General features: G+C 56.1%; 1 protein-coding gene across 6 annotated transcripts in view; it reads right to left on the minus strand.

Moving 5' to 3' along the window:
* The window catches only part of ZCCHC7 (zinc finger CCHC-type containing 7), a 143,660-nt gene extending 123,595 nt beyond the window's left edge, over positions 1–20,065 (minus strand). For 3 of the 6 annotated variants that reach the window (XM_065046605.1, XM_065046606.1, XM_065046600.1), the window contains exons 1-4: positions 19,981–20,065; positions 19,430–19,469; positions 16,897–17,009; positions 12,786–13,490 (exon numbers count right to left, since the gene is read on the minus strand). In XM_065046605.1, coding sequence (XP_064902677.1) covers positions 12,786–13,473 — 688 coding nt within the window. In that variant the 5' untranslated portion in view covers positions 13,474–13,490; positions 16,897–17,009; positions 19,430–19,469; positions 19,981–20,065. Of the gene's footprint in view, positions 1–12,785; positions 13,491–16,896; positions 17,010–17,429; positions 19,470–19,980 lie in introns of all 6 variants that reach the window. The other 3 variants (XM_065046604.1, XM_065046603.1, XM_065046601.1) reach the window with 3 other exon arrangements.
* Positions 20,066–20,431: the final 366 nt, after the last annotated feature.

Here is a 20,431-nt window from a genome sequence, read left to right on the forward strand (position 1 = left end):
CCGCGGCGCCGGCGTCAGCCTCTGACACCCCGGCCACGTCGGAGAGAGCCCTCACCTCGTGTTTCTTTGAAAAGCTGTGCGTCAGCTATCGCGCGTGAACACGACACAGGCGCACAGCTCGGCATTCACACACGCGGCCATAAACACGCACACATAATACACGTGTGTGTGTGTTACATGTCGTGTGTTTGCACACGCGAGCCCCTCGCTCCGCAGGGGGATCCCCAGAGCTCTGCAATAAAGTGCAGGTACCGACCTCGGGCTTACCTTCAGGCAGCGTCTGCACCGGGACGTGTACAACGGTAACGCAGCCACCGCCACCGCGGAGCCCGAGAACACCCAGCGTTTCACCGCTCCACTTCGAAAGGGCCGAGAAAACTCTGGTGTGCTCAGAGAGTTTCAAAAAGAGACCGAAAAAGCATCTGGCAGCCCCCCCGCCCCCCTCACTCCCCGGTTGTTGGGGTTTTAAAGGAGATTTGTGAAGCGCCGGGGAGGCCTGGCCAGGCCATGGCTGTTCTGGCTGCGGCGCTCTGAGCAGGGACCAGCCCACGACACAGCCACGAGACACGCGAACAGCCCCACGACACATGGAACAGCACCATGACACGCAAACAGCCCCACGACACGCAAACAGCCCCACGACATGCAAACAGCCCCACGACACATGGAACAGCCCTGCGACATGTGCCAACAGCCCCGTGCCATGTGGAACAGCCCCACGACATGCAAACAGCCCCGCGGCACCTGCCAACAGCCCCACAACATGTGGAACGGCCCCACGACATGCAGAAACAGCCCTGCAACAGCTGCCAACAGCCCCACGACACATGGAAACAAGCCCACGACACGCAGAAACAACCCCGCGACATGTGGAAACAACCTCGCGACACAGGAAACAACCCCACAACATGCAGAAAGAACCCCGTGACACGATACAAACAGCCCCACGACACGTGGAAACAGCCTGCAATACATGGAAACAGCACCGCAACATGGGGAAACAGCCTCACAACAAGCGCAACAGCCTGCAACACACACAAACAACCCCACAACACGCACAAACAGCCCCATGACATGCAAACAGCCCCACGACACACAGAACAACCCCACGACAAGCACAACAGTCTGCGACACACACAAACAACCCACAACATGCACAAACAACCCCACGACATGCACAAACAGCCCCACGACACGCAGAACAACCCCACGACACGCGGAACAGCCCTGCACACAGCTGAATCTGCGCTTGGAGCAGATTTGTTTTGTGCCTGGCGCCCGTATCTGCCGTGTCCAACCGGCCTCGTCAGTGTCTGCGCGTGTATTCCCATGACCTGCACTGCAAACGTGGCCAAATGGGACAAAAACAACCCCCACACATCAAACCTGACCCTGTACAGCAAAGGAACCCACAGAACTAGCACCAAACTGGTGACAAAACGCATCCTGGTAGCCAGTTCTGTGCATATGGTTTTATGCAGCACGTGAGCCGTGGCTTCACCGCTCCGTAACATCAGCCATACACCACCACATCACCACGAGCAGCTCTGCTGAACACAAAGAGCCTCCATTGTGTTATTTTCTCACTTCTAACACCGCCATTGTCTCCCGTGACCTATTCAAAGTACTCGGCACTGCTGCACACAATGTAAAATCAGAGACATTAGCAAGAGTATCAGAGGAAAAACAGACACACGTAACCAACACCACAGCGAGTGAGCGGGTCTGGGTCTGGCAGAAGGGAAACCTTCCTGGTGCTAAAGAAAATTCACATAGAAAGAAACACCTTGCAGCTAAATTCAACAGCTGCAAAACACGGCCCTTCCATGGGCAGTGCGGCTGTTCTGCAAACCCTGGGCGCACGAGCTGGGCCCTGGGCGCTGCACCACCGCGGCCGGCTGCCCCGCTCACCGGCACCGCCGGGGCCGTGCGGCACCAGCACCCACAGGCTCTGCGGAGAGCAGCCACGCCAGCCCAGGCACTCTCCCGGTTACAGGTGGAGCCAGAGCTGCGCCAGTGCCCAGGGAGCAGCGCCGGGCTGGCACCGATGTGGCACCGACATGGCACTGGCACCGGCGACATGGCACTGGCACCAACATGGCACTGGCACCGACATGGCACTGGCACCGACATGGCACTGGCACCAACATGGCACTGGCACCGACATGGCACTGGCACCGACATGGCACTGGCACCGACGCGCTGCCTGCCGCAATCCCACTCATCGGCAAGAACCACCGGAGGAGGATCAGCCTGCGTGAAATGCAGTCACGGAAGGCAGACAATGCTTATCAGCCCTAACACTAGAAATATAACTTACACACATTAACAGTGTACAGAGACAAGCACTATAACCATTCCGGGGCTCGGCAGCTTGTGTCACAGACACGCACATACCTGCATTCGCACGGATATTCGAACAGTCTATGGGCGTGCTTGCGTCTCCTCTCCAGATCAAACAGGAGAGAGCCACGGCACTCCAGCTCTCACCAGAGCGGTCCCGTGGGGCACCGCGGTGTACGGTTTCTGTGTTCTCCGTCGGGCAGCCCCGGACACGACGGCGCTGGCCGCACAGCACCGGCACCGGCACCGTCCACCCCTCGGCGAGCAGCGAGTTCCCCACCGCGAAACCGGCCCGTTTCCCCACCAGCGTGCCGGTCACGGCCGAGGGCCCGGGAGATGAACCATGTGCCATCCTTCTATGTCCTCTGAATGCCAGTTTTGCCCACAGCTTCAAACACACAAACGCTTCCACTGGGTGCTACTATGGACAGGGAGACGTAACAAAACATTAACAACGCCCCATTTCATCCCTTCCATTGGTCCTTCTCTAGAATTTTATTCTGGTTGAAATTCGCTAATATAAACTTTTTCCGAGCTTACTCCACACACATATCTGCATGATTCGTGGCCCTTTGCAGCCCAGCTCAAAATATACTTTTTCTCTTTTTAAACCCTGAAATTCTTTGTCCTCAGTATATTCTCTGTTGCATTTTGTAATTACTTAAAAGTCTTGAACTTCTCCTTCAGAAGAATTAAATCAGCTTCCCATCAGTCTTCAAAAATTCAATAGCAATTTGAGAGTTTTTCCCCACCTGTAAAAAACCCAAAGAAACAGGGACAAGGAAGAAAGATCAAACTGATGACAGAAGTGGAAAAATATTCGCCCTATAACAATCAACAGAACAGCAAAAAAAAGAGAAAAGAAGTAAAAAAGCCACCCAGAATATATGACCATGTAAGCATGGGCACTCTTGCAGAAAACCTAGTCAGCAATCCAAAGCCATGGGAAATTTAAATTAGAGGCAGGGTCCACAATAGCGGGGAAATCCGTGCAGATAAAAGGGCCGGCTCGGGTTGCAGGTACACTTACTCTGGATCTCTTCAGATTTGCAGAGGAACTTTATTAGTTTTATTAATTTTTTTCTTAAATAATCAAGAGATTCAAGTGTATCCACATTACACAGTACAGAAGATTGAGGTTTTTTCCTTAATCAAAATATCCATATGCATGCGCTGTATCTTCCAAACGGCAGGTGGATTCCCAGCGCTCACTGCCGCCCCGGGGCACATTCTGCTGCAGTAACCGATGCACAGAGCACTGGTACCCCCCAGGCAACGCGGGGGCTCCAGACAAGGGAGCGCGAAGGAAAGCCGCAGGTCACAGAGAGCCGCGCGCCCGCGGGGGGAGGCTGCGGCAGCGCCGGCACACAGGGACCAACGCCGTGACGCCGGGGCACTGCACCGGCACCGGGCACACCAGCAGCACCGGCACCGGGCACAGCACCAGCACCAGCACCGGGCACAGCACCAGCACCAGGCACAGCACCAGCACCAGGCAAAGCACCAGCACCGGGCACAGCCTGGGCACAGCCCAGCCCAGTTCCCCCAGCTCACACCAGCTCACACCAGCTCACGCCAGCTCACACCAGCTCACACCAGCTCTCCGGCTCACACCAGCTCACACCAGCTCACACCAGCTCACACCAGCTCACGCCAGCTCACACCAGCTCACACCAGCTCTCCGGCTCACACCAGCTCACACCAGCTCACACCAGCTCACACCAGCTCACACCAGCTCTCCGGCTCACACCAGCTCACGCCAGCTCACACCAGCTCACACCAGCTCACACCAGCTCTCCGGCTCACGCCAGCTCACGCCAGCTCACACCAGCTCACACCAGCTCAGGCCGCTCTCCGGTCACGTCGCACGGCGGGTCTGCGCGCCGGTCTGTCCCGTGTTCCCCGTCCCCGCAGCCCCCGCCAGCCCAGCCAGGGGCTTTGGGCTTTTTCGACGTCGAAACTTGTGCAGGAAACAGTCTTGCTCCTTTTAAGAAATGCCGCACACACCATTATGTATCGATAACAGAAATATTTCAATTGATAAACTGATTTTCACCAGGAAATCTTTTTTACTTTTGAAAGCAGCTTTCGCTGAAATTGAACTCTGTGGTTCCACAGCCTCAGCATCCAAAAACCACGGGAGCTTTGGTCATTTAAACAGCGTTTCTGTGGCCGGACATAATTGCAAATGTCTTGCAGACATTTTTGTAGAAAATGCTGGCCCCACAAATATCAGGACTCCAGAACAAAAACGTTCTTTATCTTGCAAAGGTTGGGCTGAAAATTAGTTAATTAATTAACAGCACAGACAGGAAAACATACAGATGTGGCCAGTGGTGAATTTCTGTAGTGCCTCAGTCAGGGGAACAGTGACCGATACACCCAGAAGCCATTTAAAACACCAACACTTAACAAAGGGCGTTTCCTTCTTTTTCTCATTTAGGCATGTATTTTTGTCATGGGTTCATTCACTAAATGTTCAAATCCCCTTTTTGCAGGCGCATTTTTCCTATGGTTTATTTGACTAAATGAGAGACTTGATTACTAAGGATGAAAATGAGTGCGGAACGAGACCTCTGCACCTGGAAAACGAGACGGAAATGGATGCCAAAATAACTAAGAAATGGTTTGGAAACACTAGCTTGCACTCAATTTTTTGTTCACTATTCCTTTTTGTACAGGGCAGTTTTACAGGACAGCAACAGCAAAAGTGGACATAAAACCCCATGCATCAATTGAAATTATTTGCCTTTTGGGTACTTGCTTCATTTCATGACTCACTTCAACAGAGAAGATGAAAAATAGTTGTACTTTGCCAAATTCCAGAGGCAAACTGCTAGGGAACACCAGAGTTACTTTACCTATTCAGGCAGCTCAGACTGACAAATATCTCGCGAGACCCCGCAGCCCCGGCCGAGTTCTGCGCTGCCGCCGCGCGCCCGAGGACACCCCGAGACCCGGCTGCGCCAGCGGCTGTCCCGCAACAACCCGCACGGCTGTGTTGTACACACACCCACCCCGCAACAACCCACACGGCTGTGTTGTACACACACCCACCCCGCAACAACCCGCACGGCTGTGTTGTACACACACCCACCCCGCAACAACCCGCACGGCTGTGTTGTACACACACCCACCCCGCAACAACCCGCACGGCTGTGTTGTACACACACCCACCCCGCAACAACCCGCACGGCTGTGTTGTACACACACCCACCCCGCAACAACCCGCACGGCTGTGTTGTACACACACCCACCCCTGCAACAACCTGCACAGCGTGTGTTGTACACACCCCCGCCCCCGCAACAACCCGCACGGCTGTGTTGTACACACCCCCACCCCTGCAACAACCTGCACAGCGTGTGTTGTACACACACCCACCCCCGCAACAACCCGCACGGCTGTGTTGTACACACCCCCACCCCGCAACAACCCGCACGGCTGTGTTGTACACACCCCCACCCCGCAACAACCCGCACGGCTGTGTTGTACACACACCCACCCCGCAACAACCCGCACGGCTGTGTTGTACACACACCCACCCCGCAACAACCTGCACAGCGTGTGTTGTACAAACCCCCGCCCCTGAAACAACCTGCATGGCTGTGTTGTACAAACCCCCGCCCCCACAACAACCCGCACAGCTGTGTTGTACACACCCCCATCCCCGCAACAACCCACACGGCTGTGTTGTACACACCCCCGCCCCTGCAACAACCTGCACGGCGTGTGTTGTACAAACCCCCGCCCCCGCAACAACCCGCATGGCTGTGTTGTGCAAACCCCCGCCCCCGCAACAACCTGCATGGCTGTCTTGTACAAACACCTGACCCCGCAACAACCCGCATGGCTGTGTTGTACAAACCCAGGATTCAAACCTCCGCCCCTGCAACAACCTGCACGGCATGTGTTGTACAAACCGGGATTCAAAGCCCCGCCACCGCAACATCCCGCACAGCGTGTGTTGTACAAACCTGCATAGCATGTGTTGTACGCACCCGGGGTTCAGACCCCCACCCCTGGAACAAACCTGCACAGTGTGTGTTGCACAAACCGGCACAGCATGTGTTGTACAAACCGGCACGGCGTGTGTTGCACAAACCGGCACAGCGTGTGTTGCACAAACCCACAGGGTGTGTGTTGTACAAACCCGGGGTTCAGACCCCCATCCCTGGAACAAACCTGCACAGTGTGTGTTGTACAAACCCGCACGGCGTGTGTTGCACAAACCCGCACAGTGTGTGTTGTACAAACCCGCACGGCGTGTGTTGCACAAACCCGCACGGCGTGTGTTGCACAAACCCACATGGCGTGTGTTGCACAAACCCGCACAGTGTGTGTTGCACAAACCCGCACAGTGTGTGTTGTACAGAGATTAGGATTGCAGCTCTCCACGGGAGAGGAAATACGTTAAATGGAAGCTGTTAATGAAGGGATGGATGAAAGACTTCCAACTACAGGAGATTAACGTTCTTATCATATATACTCTTATTGCAAGTGGAGGACGGGGTGGGAGGGGAGCACCCTCCTTCAGACACCCGGAGACTCCGGCACTGAAGAGGAAATCGCTACATTTAGTGCACTGTACAGTTTCCAACAATTCTCTTTGCACACTCTCTCCTGGACTCCAGACGTTTTGAAAATCAGGCAAATGATACCAAAGACCTAGATTTCCTGAATTACCTGTTTTCAAACACCACGTGAAGCAGGCAGGACACGTTCTGCAAAGTACCCAGCAGCAGCAGCACACGCGTTTCCAAATGCCACCAAGGAAAGCCCAGGTGGCGAGGGGGACAGGTGACACGCGGGGGTAGGTGGTCACCGCTCTTCAGCTCTGCGGGAGCTATGCACAACCTCACCAGAACAGCACGGCCAGGGCACCGTGCACACCGCGCACACCACGCACACCGCAGGCACTGCACACACCACGGGCGCTGCGCACACCGCGGGCACTGCACACACCGCGCACACCGCGGGCACTGCACACACCGCGGGCACTGCGCACACCACGGGCACTGCGCACACCGCGGGCGCTGCGCACACCGCGGGCGCTGCGCACACCACGGGCGCTGCGCACACCGGGCACACCGCGGGCACTGCACACACCACGGGCGCTGCGCACACCGTGGGCGCTGCACACAACGCGCACACCGCGGGCACTGCACACAACGCAGGCACTGCACACACCGGGCACACCGCGGGCACTGCACACACCGCGGGCACTGCGCACACCGCAGGCACTGCGCACACCGCACACACCACGCACACCGCAGGCACTGCACACACCGCGGGCACCGCGCACACCGCGGGCGCTGCACACACCGCGGGCACTGCGCACACCACGGGCACTGCGCACACCACGGGCGCTGCACACACCGCGCACCACCGTGGGCACTGCGCACACCGCGGGCACTGCACATGCCGCGGGCACTGCGCACACCGCGCACACCGCAGGCACTGCACACACCGCGGGCACTGCGCACACCGCGGGCACTGCGCACACCGCGCACACCACGGGCACTGCACACGCCGCGGGCACTGCACACACCGCGGGCACCGCACACACCGCGGGCACTGCACACGCCGTGCACACCGCGCACACCACGGGCACTGCACATGCCGCGGGCACCTCGCACACCGCAGGCACTGCACACAACGCGGGCACTGTGCACACCGTGGGCACTGCACACACCGCGCACACCGCAGGCACTGCACACAACGCGGGCACTGTGCACACCGTGGGCACTGCACACACCGCGCACACCGCAGGCACTGTGCACACCGCGGGCACTGCACAGACCGCGGGCACCGCGCACACCGCGGGCACTGCACACGCCGTGCACACCGCGCACACCACGGGCACTGCACATGCCGCGGGCACTGCGCACACCACGGGCGCTGCACACACCGTGCACACCGACCACTGACACTGCACACACCGCGCACACCCCAGGCACTGCACACACCACACACACCGTGGGCACTGCACACGCCGCGGGTGCTGCACACACCGCACACACCACACACACCACGGGCACTGCACACACCGCGCACACCGACCGCGGACACCACACACACCGCAGGCACTGCACACACCCCGGGCACTGCACACACCGCGGGCACTGCACACACCACGGGCACTGCACGCACCACGGGCAATGCACACACCACACGCACCGCGCACACCACACGCACCGCGCACACCGCAGGCACTGCGCACACCGCGGGCACTGCACACACCACGCACACCGACCGCGGACACCGCACACACCGCGCACACCGCGGGCACTGCACACACCGCGCACACCAACCGCGGACACTGCACACACCGCGCACACCGCAGGCACTGCGCACACCGCGCACACCGCACACACCACGCACACCGCGGGGACTGCACACACCACGCACATCGCGCATACCACGCACACCGTGGACACCGCACACACCGCGTACACCGCGGGCACTGCACACACCGCGCACACCGTCCATGGACACCGCGCACACCGCGGGCACTGCACACACCGTGGGGACTGCACACACCACGCACACCGCGCACACCGCACACACCGCCCCGGTACCTCCGTGTGAAACTAGAACGCCAGCACCCGCTGCACATCCCAGGTAACAGGAGGCTGCCACCAGCTGTGCGTGCGGTGAAGCCGGCAGGCGCAGGAGGAAAAGTGCTGCTTTACAGATACAGCGCTGCTCAACGTTAGACGAGCAAAAATAAAACGTGAAAGGCGTCTAGAGCCACCTGCAAAGAGGGCGGGACAGGGAGACGTGTTGAGCTCTGCGCTGAACAGCAGGGTTTATTTCCAAGATGTCACCTGAAGACAAAAGGGTAGAGGCAAACCTGGATTTACCATTGGGACCCAGAGCTGGTTACCCAAGGCACAGTGACATCTGTCTGCCACGGCAGACGGTGGTGACGGAGAGCAGAGGGCCACACGGGAAGAAGACTCTGCACTGGAGGCACCAAGGAAGTCTTATTTGTTTATAGAGAATATTGAAAATAAGGAGGCTGTAGACAAGAGCAGTGCAGGCAAGTAAGATGTAGAGAAGATAACAGAATACAGAAACAAGCTTAATTCCTTTCTTCGAGGATTTCTGACGCCAGTGGAACCTCAGCATCTCTATTTCTGGGTCCCAGACTCACCAAACGACTGACACAACCGGCAACTCTCACAGCCAGAGAATCGCTCATATTTCAGCTTCCTGTTTAGTGTGAAGCAAACTGGACACCAGACACGCCAGGACACTGTCCTGGGAGGCCGTCCCGTCGGCACAGGCACAGGCGGCACTGGGGGAGAGGGAAAGGGAAGCCCCGCACCCTACACGTCCACGCGAGCTGGTACTGCAAGCCCTAAAACCGGGATTTACATACCCTGCAGTCAGCTAAATCCTTGGTCTCATTCCTTAGAAATCCTGAAAACAGAACTGTGCATAGCTCAAAATAATTTAAATGAATTAGAAGATAATATCTTTGAGAGGATAATTTGCCAACAGGTATATTTAAAACGCATTTCTTCCTTTGGATTTAAATTTTTTATGTTTACATTTAGGCAAAGAAGTCCTTTATAGAAACAGAGATACAGTGCTGTGTAAGCTCAATAAAGAAATTACAGTTACTTTACGTAAGGAAGACTGATGGCTTTTGTTCCCTACAACTGTTTTGATGCTGTTTCGGTCTATCACTACACACACAGATACGTGCAGCACTGATTTGTTTTCAGCCTGTGTCTCTGCATCCCCATCACCACCCACGTCAGAAACAGAGCAGCTGAACCACACTTCGGTGTGCCGGAGCCACCCGGATGCCATTCCCTGGCACTGTGCCGTGCTTGAGAGGGGTCTGGACGGAGCCCACCCTGCGCGGACCCCGCGGCACGGACACTGCGGCATGGAGCCAGCGGCACAGACCGCATGGCATAGACCCCACGGCACAGACCCCGTGGCACAGACCCCACGGCACAGACCCCGTGGCACGGACCCTGCGGCATGGACCCTGTGGCACGGACCCGGTGGCACGGACCCCACAGCACAGACCCCACAGCAGCAGGGACCCCACAGCAGGGACCCCACGGCACAGAGCCCGCTCCGCCCGGGGCACAGAGCCCGTGGCACAGAGCCCGCTCTGCCCGGGGCACGGAGCCCGTGGCACAGAGCCCGCTCCGCCCGGGGCACGGAGCCCGTGGCACAGAGCCCGCTCCGCCCGGGGCATGGAGCCCGTGGCACAGAGCCCGCTCCGCCCAGGGCACGGAGCCCGTGGCACAGAGCCCGCTCCGCCCGGGGCACGGAGCCCGTGGCACAGAGCCCGCTCTGCCCGGGGCACGGAGCCCGTGGCACAGAGCCCGGTCCGCCCAGGGCACAGAGCCCGTGGCACAGAGCCCGCTCCGCCCGGGGCAAGGAGCCCGCGGTGCAGCAAACGCAGTGGCAGTGGCTTGTGCACAACTGGAAGAAACATGCAGAGGTGGAGACTTTCTGCGAACCCACCCGCGCTCAGAAAGGCAACACAAAGCGCACACAGGGCCGTGTGGGTCCCGCCAGCTCCGGCTCCCCCGCCGCCACGTGTCCCCAGGTCACCTGCCTGCCCAGCAGTCATGAGAGAATATACTCCACCCTGAAAACGTATTATCTGTGCTATGCACAAACTGCATCCGTGGCCAGCAGTCACCACACGCCACCAAACACTGGCTCCCCAACAGGCAGAGTAATTTAAGAGAAAGACAAGATAATTAGCTCTAGTTTCAAAGAAAGACAGGAGATGAAAATGGAAAAAGAAAGGTACTATGAAATTTAGCAACTGTATGTTAATTCTTAGAAAACACATTTTAAAATAATTATAGGGAGAAAAAAAAAATACACAAATTCCAAATACAACACGGCTGTGTGGGGTCCTGGCCTGGCACCTGGTGCTTCTGCCACCGCCTGTGCCGGGGACCGTTCTGAAGCCCCGAGGCTGGGCCAGCGCGTCGGCGCCCTGACCAGCCCCCAGGATCCGCGCACGTGACGGTCTGGACTGCGGGCAGCGACGCAAGAACACACACAAGAACAGCTCCCGAGCAAAAATGAAAGTCACGGGCAAGGAACAGGCATTTTACCAGAAAAGATGGCAAAGGCAATTTGTCAGCTTCCCCCCTCCATCAGCCCCGCAGCAGCGTGACAGCCGCGCTGCTCGCACAGCCGACCCGAGCAACCGCAGCCTGCAGACCAGCGCCGCAGAGCCCTTCATCTCCCGGCGCCCAAACCCACATCGCTTACACGCGCAACAAGTCAAATCACGGTATACTTCTTGTTTAAGTGAAAAAAAACAGAAAGCAGTGTTTCCAAGGTGTCCCCTCTGTGGTGACCAGGCGGGCAGGGGACACTTCTGGACACTGCCTCTGTTCAGGAAACCAGTGGGCAAGAAAAAGCACGGCTGACCATCTCACAGAGTTTTTAGTTGCTGGTGACAAAGCACGTATTACATAGTATGATTATTACAAACACACATCTAAAATACCTCACTAACCATCACATGTACTAACTTTCTGCGCAGTAATGCAGAAGAATATGTTGCAAAATACCAAACCATGAGATATTAGTCTTGGTGGTTGGGAATCTCTCTGAATCATTCAGTGCAGAATCCATGCAAGAAGTTACAGTACATTTCAGACCAAGAGCATGAAGTGCCGGGCTCCCACGGCAACAGCTGCAGAACCGCCGGGCGCTGTCCCCTCCGCTCCGCTCCGGCTCACGGCAGCGCCTGGCAGCGCCGCGGCAGCGCCGGGGGCACCGCGCCGGGGCACCGCGCCGGGGGCACCGCGCCGGGGGCACCGCGCCGGGGGCACCGCGCCAGGGCACCGCGCCGGGGGCACCGCGCCGGGGCACCGCGCCGGGCAGGCTGGGGCAGAGCAGCAAGCTCAGCACAGACCGAGCGCCGACGCTGCTCCCAGGTTACGAACACCTGTTCCCTCCCTACCCTGCAGCACTCTCCATCAGTCGTTTCCTCGTTGTGCAGTCCCTACCTCTGATTTCCTTTACACCTCCAGTCCTCAAAATGTGGCGGGTTTTTTTTCTACTCACTTTGTTTACAATAAGCAACCGCTGTATTCCCTCTGTATTTCACCCCCGCTCCTCCCTGCCCACCCGCAACTTCTTATTTGCTCGTAAGAATACAAAAATACAGGAAAGTCGTAAACTCCACAACATGAATCATTCTGATATTACTTCTAAACTTCTAGCAGCAGAAACACTCTTTCCATATCTGACACTACTGAAATAATGGTATTGAAATGGTATAAAAAAATGGCTATTTCCTTCATCATAGTTTTGCAACCATCGTTAAGAACTCCAATTTGGTTTCTTTTTGTCTTTCTTTTCAAACATTGACATCAGTATTGTTGCAGACAAATCCTCCCATATACAGAAGAATAAATAAGTGATTAAAAAAAGTACTGACCTTCGCTGACCGGAGTTGCACAGCCCTCGAGGTTCAGCATTATATCTTTGTCTCTGTCATCAGAACTGACTCCCAGCAGCATCCAGCTCTCGACGTTATCACTTTCGGATATCAGGCTGTCCTCCTCTGAGCTGTCATCTATTATGAACACATCTTGGATGGTGTGAGCTCCAGCAGAACCACCTGGGTCAGGCTTCCCACCGGTACTTTTCCTTTCCCTTGGAACGTCTGTGGCTGACGCAGTGGGACTCAGGGCGTTACGTCCCGGAGCTCCGGGGTGACGTGGTGTGGAACAGACCGGAGGGGTTTGTCTTCTACTGCGAGCTGAAGAGCTTGTTGACTTCTTCCCTTTGCTTTTATAAACACTGTCTTCATCCGGTGTGTCAGACAAGACGATGATCTCGGGGTCATCTGTAAACTGAACACCACCATCAATTAATTCAGTGCTCTTCTTGTCTTTGGAGCGTTTCTCAGTTAGAATTGAACTATGATCCAGGACTCCTGCAACATCGTCTTCTTCATCCATTTCCAGTGTGCTTATTTCTCCAAGATTTTGGGAATAGTGGATCTGGCTGTAGAGATGAAATTCCACCTCACTATCAACGCTCTTCTCGCTGGACGACTCCTCGCGATAAAGTTCATCTTCGTACATTTCAGCATCATCAGCGTCTTCGTCTCCAACAAACATTCTGGAACGCGAGTAGCCTGTGTCAACAAAACCCAAAAGGCTGTGTCAGAATGGTCACGAATGCATGCCCCAAACTATCTTTCAAACGGTACCCTTGGTCTTTGCAAAACTGCTAACGTTAGACACAGAGCTCTGTGTGGAGAAGACAATACTGAGCAGACTGAGCAGCTACGACATCCGTGCTCAAATCCGTAAGAGCAAAAGCTACTTGAGGATGCACATTGTTTAATCTTAACTACTGATTTAACCTGAAGTACTATGGCTTCTGAAAGTTGTACTCCATGTGCTGTCAGCCTCCTCGGCTCCCCACCATTCTGGGCTCAAAACCAGGGTACCTGCACAGGCTGGGAGCCAAATGAGTGTCTGAATCCCAGTTTTGATCATTCCACCAACTAGTGTCAATTCTGGGTACTTTGCAACTTGTTTTACCAAGTAACATCTTACATACACACCTGAAAGAGCAGGGAAGCAACACTCCTCAGTATTCAGTGCCTATCTACACTCGGGCTGCAGAGTCACCTGAACTGGTGCTTCAGAACTTAACCCTGTGATGGGAAGCGCCAGGGCTATGGTACAGAAGCACACAGACACGCGGCACAAGCTCAGGTCTGAAGACAGCATAAAAGATGAAAGAACAGTAAAGGTAGTATACAAACCTGCAGCCTTCATACAAACTGATATGTTACGTGGTTCCAACAGGATGTAACAAACTGAGTTACAACACCATGAAAATGCAATTACAATGGTCTTAGACCTCAGTAAGGTGTAGCTGCAAACAGCATCCGCCCAGCTCAGCGTCAGCTATGACACCTCTGTACTGCTACCAGTTCCGCAATAATTATTTACAACACTTAATGGCCTTTCTGGTGGATGTACGACTAAAGCCACAATTTCCCTTCTCATGTACTCAGCCATACTGCTTTTTAAACAAACGTGCGACAAGAACTGGCTGGTGGGACACAGTTAACCCCCAGCAAGCTTGCAGACAATGTAAAAGGAGTGGCTGACACCCTGGATGGCTGTGCTGTTACTCGACGGTGCCTCAGCGGGCTGAGATGTGGGCAGAAAGGATCCTCACGAAGATCAGCAGAGGTAAATGCCAAGTCCTGCCCCTGGAAAGGAGAGGCTGGACACCCACCGCTCGGAAATCAGGACCTGGAGATGGGACTGGTTCTGATTTTTGATCCTGAGGGTGCTGAGAGCCTGTGCCAGGTACCCAGAGCGGTGGTGGATGAACCGTCCCTGAGACATCCCAGGCCAGGCTGGACGGGGCTCTGAGCACCCTGAGCTGGTGAAGATGTCCCTGTCATGGCAGGGGACTGGGGGGCTTTGGAGGTTCCTTCCAACCCAAAGCATTCTGTGATTCCATAAGACAACACAGTTTTCAGACAAAATGCCTCCTGGACTCTGGGCGAGCGGCACCCGTGGGCCGAGGGACGTTACCGTTCTGCTCCGGTCGTCGCTGACGGGACCAGAGCTGGGGTGTGAGCTCCAGGCTCCCAGTGCTCAGCAAAGGGCCCTGCAGCAATGGCAGGATGGAGCCACTGTCAGACAGGGCAGGCTGGGACAGCTGCGGCCGCTCGGCCTCGGGGATCTCATCATTACCCGTGAATGCCTGATGGGAGGCGCTAAATAAGACAGAGCCAGACTCTTCCAACTGGTGTCCAGCACCGTGGCAAGAGGTAGCAGGCACAAAACACAAAATACAAGAAATTCCACTTAAAGAAAAAACTCCTTTATTCTGATGCCCAGGAAGGCTGTGGACCCTCCTTCCTTGAAGATGTTCAAAACCCAGAGGGACACAGCCCTGAGCAAACTGCTTGAGGTCACCCTGTCTGGAGTCAAGAGGGCTGGACGCGTCCTGTGACCCCAACCCACGGGCTCCTCCAGAGCTCCCCACAGCTCCCAAAGGCATCTGAAGTTACTCTGCCTAATTCATGGGACACTTTATTTCATTTACACGGCCACATCATGCATGGAGGAGAGGAAAGTGAATACTTTATATGAAAATCTGTCTCTATTTCTGTGTTACAGTTACTCCCAAACTGTCAGAAGGAGCTCAGTTATTTGTTGTGGAAGGAAGTGGCACAGTATTGTTTAACTTCACACATTGATACACAAGTGATCTTGATTTGGAAGCCTTATACATGAGCAATTTGTGTGATGATGGTATTTAAGGAACCTAAAGCCTCATTTGACAGCTTTCTGGGCACACCCTGCAAGAGTCCTTCCCTGATCATGACGGATTCAGCCTCATCTGTGTTCCCGGTATACCTGAAGTCAGATCACAGGGGAACACACCTTTCCCACAGAAGCAAACAAAACCAGGCCACATAACACAGGGGCACACAAGCGGGAAAACACAAACACTTACTGACAACCCACGCGCCGTACCGTGCTCTGCTTAGGCCTCCAGCGGATCAGCATGGATCACCCAGCACAGATCACTGCGCACATCACTCACTCTCACCCACTTGATCCAGCGCCCGCTGAGGTCCCACCCAGACCCGCAGAACCCGGCTCATCCCAGCACCTCTCAGCTCCACAGTCTCCTAATACGCTCAAGCTGACTTCTGTCCTACAGCCGATTTCTAACGTACAAATGCAGTCCTAACACTTACCAAGGGGAGGGCAGAGAATCTGTTTTAAAAGCTGTCCTGTCCACACCGTGACTATAGCCTCCTGGACACCTTTACACCTGACAACACAAAGCTCTGCTTGGCAGCACGACACATGCAGCAGTAACCCAGGGATAACCTGGATAAGTCTGTATCTGCTAGACTCTGCCTCTCTCATCTGGGTTCTTAGGTAAATATAACGTCTATTATGCCAAATAAAGTATGAAAGAATGTGGTGATATAGGTTTATTGTGTCTATTTCATAGTTGTATTTATGTTTGGTTGCCATAGGGAGAAGGAAAAAGTAAAACACTGGTTATCTCTGTGGTTGTAGGTAGTAAAAATATAAGACAGGAAAGCTCCTGACAGATCAAAGAAAGCTCCTGTACTTAAACATTTCTCTCAGCTTTACATGGGGCCACCCCTTCACACAGGTCTTTGCCTCTTCCCATCTACGGGGTGAGAATAAAAGCAGAGCTGGCTCCAGTCAAGCCCACCTACACTATTAATCTGTGGTTACATGACGTGAGAAAAGAGACTTTCAGTGATGTAGGGAATGAAAGGTCCCCCCAAAGCGTGCTGCGATTTGAGTGACACTCAAAAAGCCAACTGAATTCAAGCACTCTTTCCTTCCCACTCTGTCATCCCCTGGATGAAGTTACACGAAGTACATGACCGCTGCTGGAAACATGCAGCTCAACAAGGCTGCGGGGCCACAGCTGTCAAAGGACACACAAGGACCTGACTCACGGACACCTCATAACGAAGGCAAGAGGAGGAAGAGGCAGCAGGACACGACACTTACTCTGATCTGTCCTCCCCGCAGCTCGGGTCCAACAGCAGCTCCTCCTCCTCTCAGGTCCACGCACTCCGGGATGGCAAAGGGCTCCTCCTCTTGCTCAGCACATATGGCAGGCCCTGGGAAACAAGAAACAACAAACGTCAGCATCGCCACGCAGGCTGGGGTGTCCCGTGCCCTGCTCTCCACCCCCAGGCTCAGCGGCAGCTGCTGCCCCTGCTGCATCAGACCAGAGGGGTTTGGCACCACGGCAGACAAAACTCTGCCTCTAGGAAAGGGAAGAGGAGCTCGACTGACAACGTTCTCCTGTTTTTCATACTGCCAGAGTGAAAGCATATCTGACTGCCAGCCTTCAGCAATTCAGATTTCATTTCACCAGTGAAAGGTTTAGACTAGGAGCAGCTGTCAGTTTTGCTACCAGCTAGACTACAACGGAGACATCCCACACGTCTGACTGCGAAAAGCACATTAAAAACAACAGTCCTGCAAAGAGTAACTGATCTGATACAGGCTGCAGAGAGTACAACACACCGACGCACCACGGGAGGACCTCATCCCTTAGGCAGGAGCAATCCTGTTACCACCCGGGCCCAGAGCACGACTCCCCTCAAAAGTACCCGACAGCCCCTCTGGGAGGCCCCAAGTAACAGCAGCTCCAGGAAAGAGCTAAAGAAAAAAGTCACAGCAATCTGAACTTCTTTTAACCGCTTCCAAACAAATCTCCAGATGACTGTAGCTAGAAGTGGCAGGAGATCATCCTCCCAGGTCATTTACAAAGACGGCTGGCCAGCACCCTCCATCCCGCCTCCCGCGGCTCGGACAGCAGGAGGATGCGGCGGCGGCTCGGACAGCAGGAGGATGCAGCGGCAGCTCAGACAGCAGGAGGATGCGGCGGCAGTTCGGACAGCAGGAGGATGCGGCGGCAGTTCGGACAGCAGGAGGATGCGGCGGCTCGGACAGCAGGAGGATGCGGCGGCGGCTCGGACAGCAGGAGGATGCGGCGGCTCGGACAGCAGGAGGATGCGGCGGCGGCTCGGACAGCAGGAGGATGCGGCGGCGGCTCGGACAGCAGGTCCGACGCGGGGCAGAGCACCACCGCAGTTCAGCCAAAACTTCGGAGCAGTTTGGCACACGCAGGTGTCACGTGAGTGAGAAGGGGCTTTGCCCAAGTGCCAGGAGGATGCCCGGGCCAGTCCTTCCACACCATTCCCGCTCCCAACCAGCTCCTCCTCTCCTCTGCTTCACTTCATCACTTCTGCTGCTCTTACCTTTTCAACCACTAAAACCTTCCAGAGCTCACACAATAACCTTCCTCTGCCCCACTCTTGCCATTTGAAATGTGCGTTCTGCTTAACCTCAAATACCGAGATTTCTTAAAACAAAAAATAAAACAAAAAAGGGTTTGCAAAAATATTACTTTTTCATCCTTTGCAAATACGACTTTTCCAATAACTGTACTATTCCCACCACAAATCATCAGGGAATTCCAAATATTTCCCTTACTTGCTCTCTGCTTGATCTTTGCAGTAATGCTGAATCTAAAATTTTATGACAAAGGCTGCATTGAAAATGCAGCAACAAACACGCTCTTTGCTGGTTTAGGAGGTAAAGACAAAACACACCCTCAGACTCTCTGTTGCAGGCAGGAGCAACAACAAAATGGGAAAGAAAGGTCTTCTGAGGAAATTACCAGCAACTCCCTAAAACCGCATTATCTACCAAAGGAGCAGCTCGGACATCAGAACGGCAGGAGCCACCAGCAGACCTGACGGCCGCGGTCACGCTGGTGACACACGGCCTGCCCCACGCTTCAGGCTGTTAAGGCACTGCACAGGTACGGCCGGCATGAAAGCGACAAAGAATTTAAACGTTTCACTGCAGTTTAATGAAATCTTCCACGTCAGCCGCTGTAACTGCTTCTGTACCCTTCATCAGTTTGCATACTCTTCTTTTTGGGAGCAATCAAAACTACTGTTATGAGGCACAGCACCAAAATGAAAATCACATTGTTGCTCTTCTTGCAGCCCTGTGAGGGTATGCAAACGTCAAATCTGAACAGATTTTTTTAAAAAGCAATATACGGCTATTATCACGGGTCGGCGACAGGAGACAGCTCTTTCCTTCACCTGTGTTGTGCTTCTGTGCCCAAGGCAACGCAGATCTGATCCGGGCTCAGCGGGCAGCAGCGCAGCGCAGCGCCCTTGGCCTGCGCCAAGCAGAGCCGACAAGCGCAACACACATCCTGCGCCTGTTGTCACCGCTTTAAGGAGCCAAGAAAACAGGCAGGCGGCACCAAGACGCTGGTCTAACAGTGACGTTTGCTATCAGTCATTTTTGGCTAAATTTTGCCACACATTTATTCCAAGGATAACGTGTGTTGCTCAATGCCGAGATGTAAAACTTTTTCTTATGTTCACTTACTGTGTGTTTGACAACATGTTTCTTTTCTGTACTTTGTTTAAATACGGTGCAAACAAGTGTAAAGGAGAGAAGGAGAGCTCTGGAGAAGAGGGAAGTGATGTCTAGTGACAGGCTATACCTTCAGGAGACCTCGGGGATCTATCTTCCACACCCAAACCCTGGAAAATAACAAAACATTCAAGTTTACTTCAAGCCTGTCGGAAGACTTCTCCCCTCAGCAATTCTGGAAGCACGTTCAGCTCAAATCAATGGCTTTGCTGCTTCTCAGATCACGACCGAACCCAGCCCGGTGACCCGAGCACAGCGCCGGCCCGGGTGTCCGCGGCGGCGGGAGCGGCGGGGGCGGGCTCGGGCCCGCACGGCCGGGGCTGCGCCCGCCGGGCCCGCGGCAGCGCAGACGCGCAGGGACGCGGGGCTCGCTCGCCCGCTGAGCGCCAGGAGCGCCGGGCTGCCGCGCTGGGCCCGGCCGCGCCGCTGCGGGGGAGGCCCGGGGCCGGGCGGACAGGCCGCGCCGCGCGGGCACACGGCGGGGCTGCGGCGGAGCGGCGAACGGGGGCGGCGAACGGGGGCGGCGGGGGCCGGGGCACGCGCCGAGCCGGCAGCGGGCGGGCCCGCGGGGGCGCGGGGGGCGGGGGCCGCGCCGGGTCCGGGGCCGGCGCCGTCACGTACCCACCGCCGGCCGCGCGGGACACGCCGAGCAGGAAGTGGCGGCGCACGCGCCCCGCCCGCCGGCCTCGTGCTTCCGGCCCCGACCCCGGCGGCGCTGCCATCACGCAGGCGCGGGGCGCCCCGCCCCGCCCCCTGGGGGTTCGCCACTCCCCCTCGCGGCTCGCCACGCCCCCTGGCAGCGCGGGGCGGGGGGCGGGGGCTGGCTGTCCAGAGTCTCGCGGCGGCCGGTGGGGGGCGTGGCTTAGCGCGGGGCGGGGGCCGGGGGGCGGGGCCGGAGCCGCCCCCCGTCGCGGCTCGGCGCTGGGGCCGCGGGCCCGGGCCGCTCGGTCCCGCCCGCCCGGGGGCCGTGGTGCGGCGGGCCGGGGCCGGCAGGGGCCCCGCGGTCTGCCGGCGGTCAGCGCCCGCGGGCCCGCGCTGCTCCCGCGCTGCTCCCGGACAGCGGGCGATGCCG

The sequence above is a fragment of the Columba livia genome, chromosome Z, assembly GCF_036013475.1.
Source record: "Columba livia isolate bColLiv1 breed racing homer chromosome Z, bColLiv1.pat.W.v2, whole genome shotgun sequence".
Taxonomy (NCBI): Eukaryota; Metazoa; Chordata; class Aves; order Columbiformes; family Columbidae; genus Columba; species Columba livia.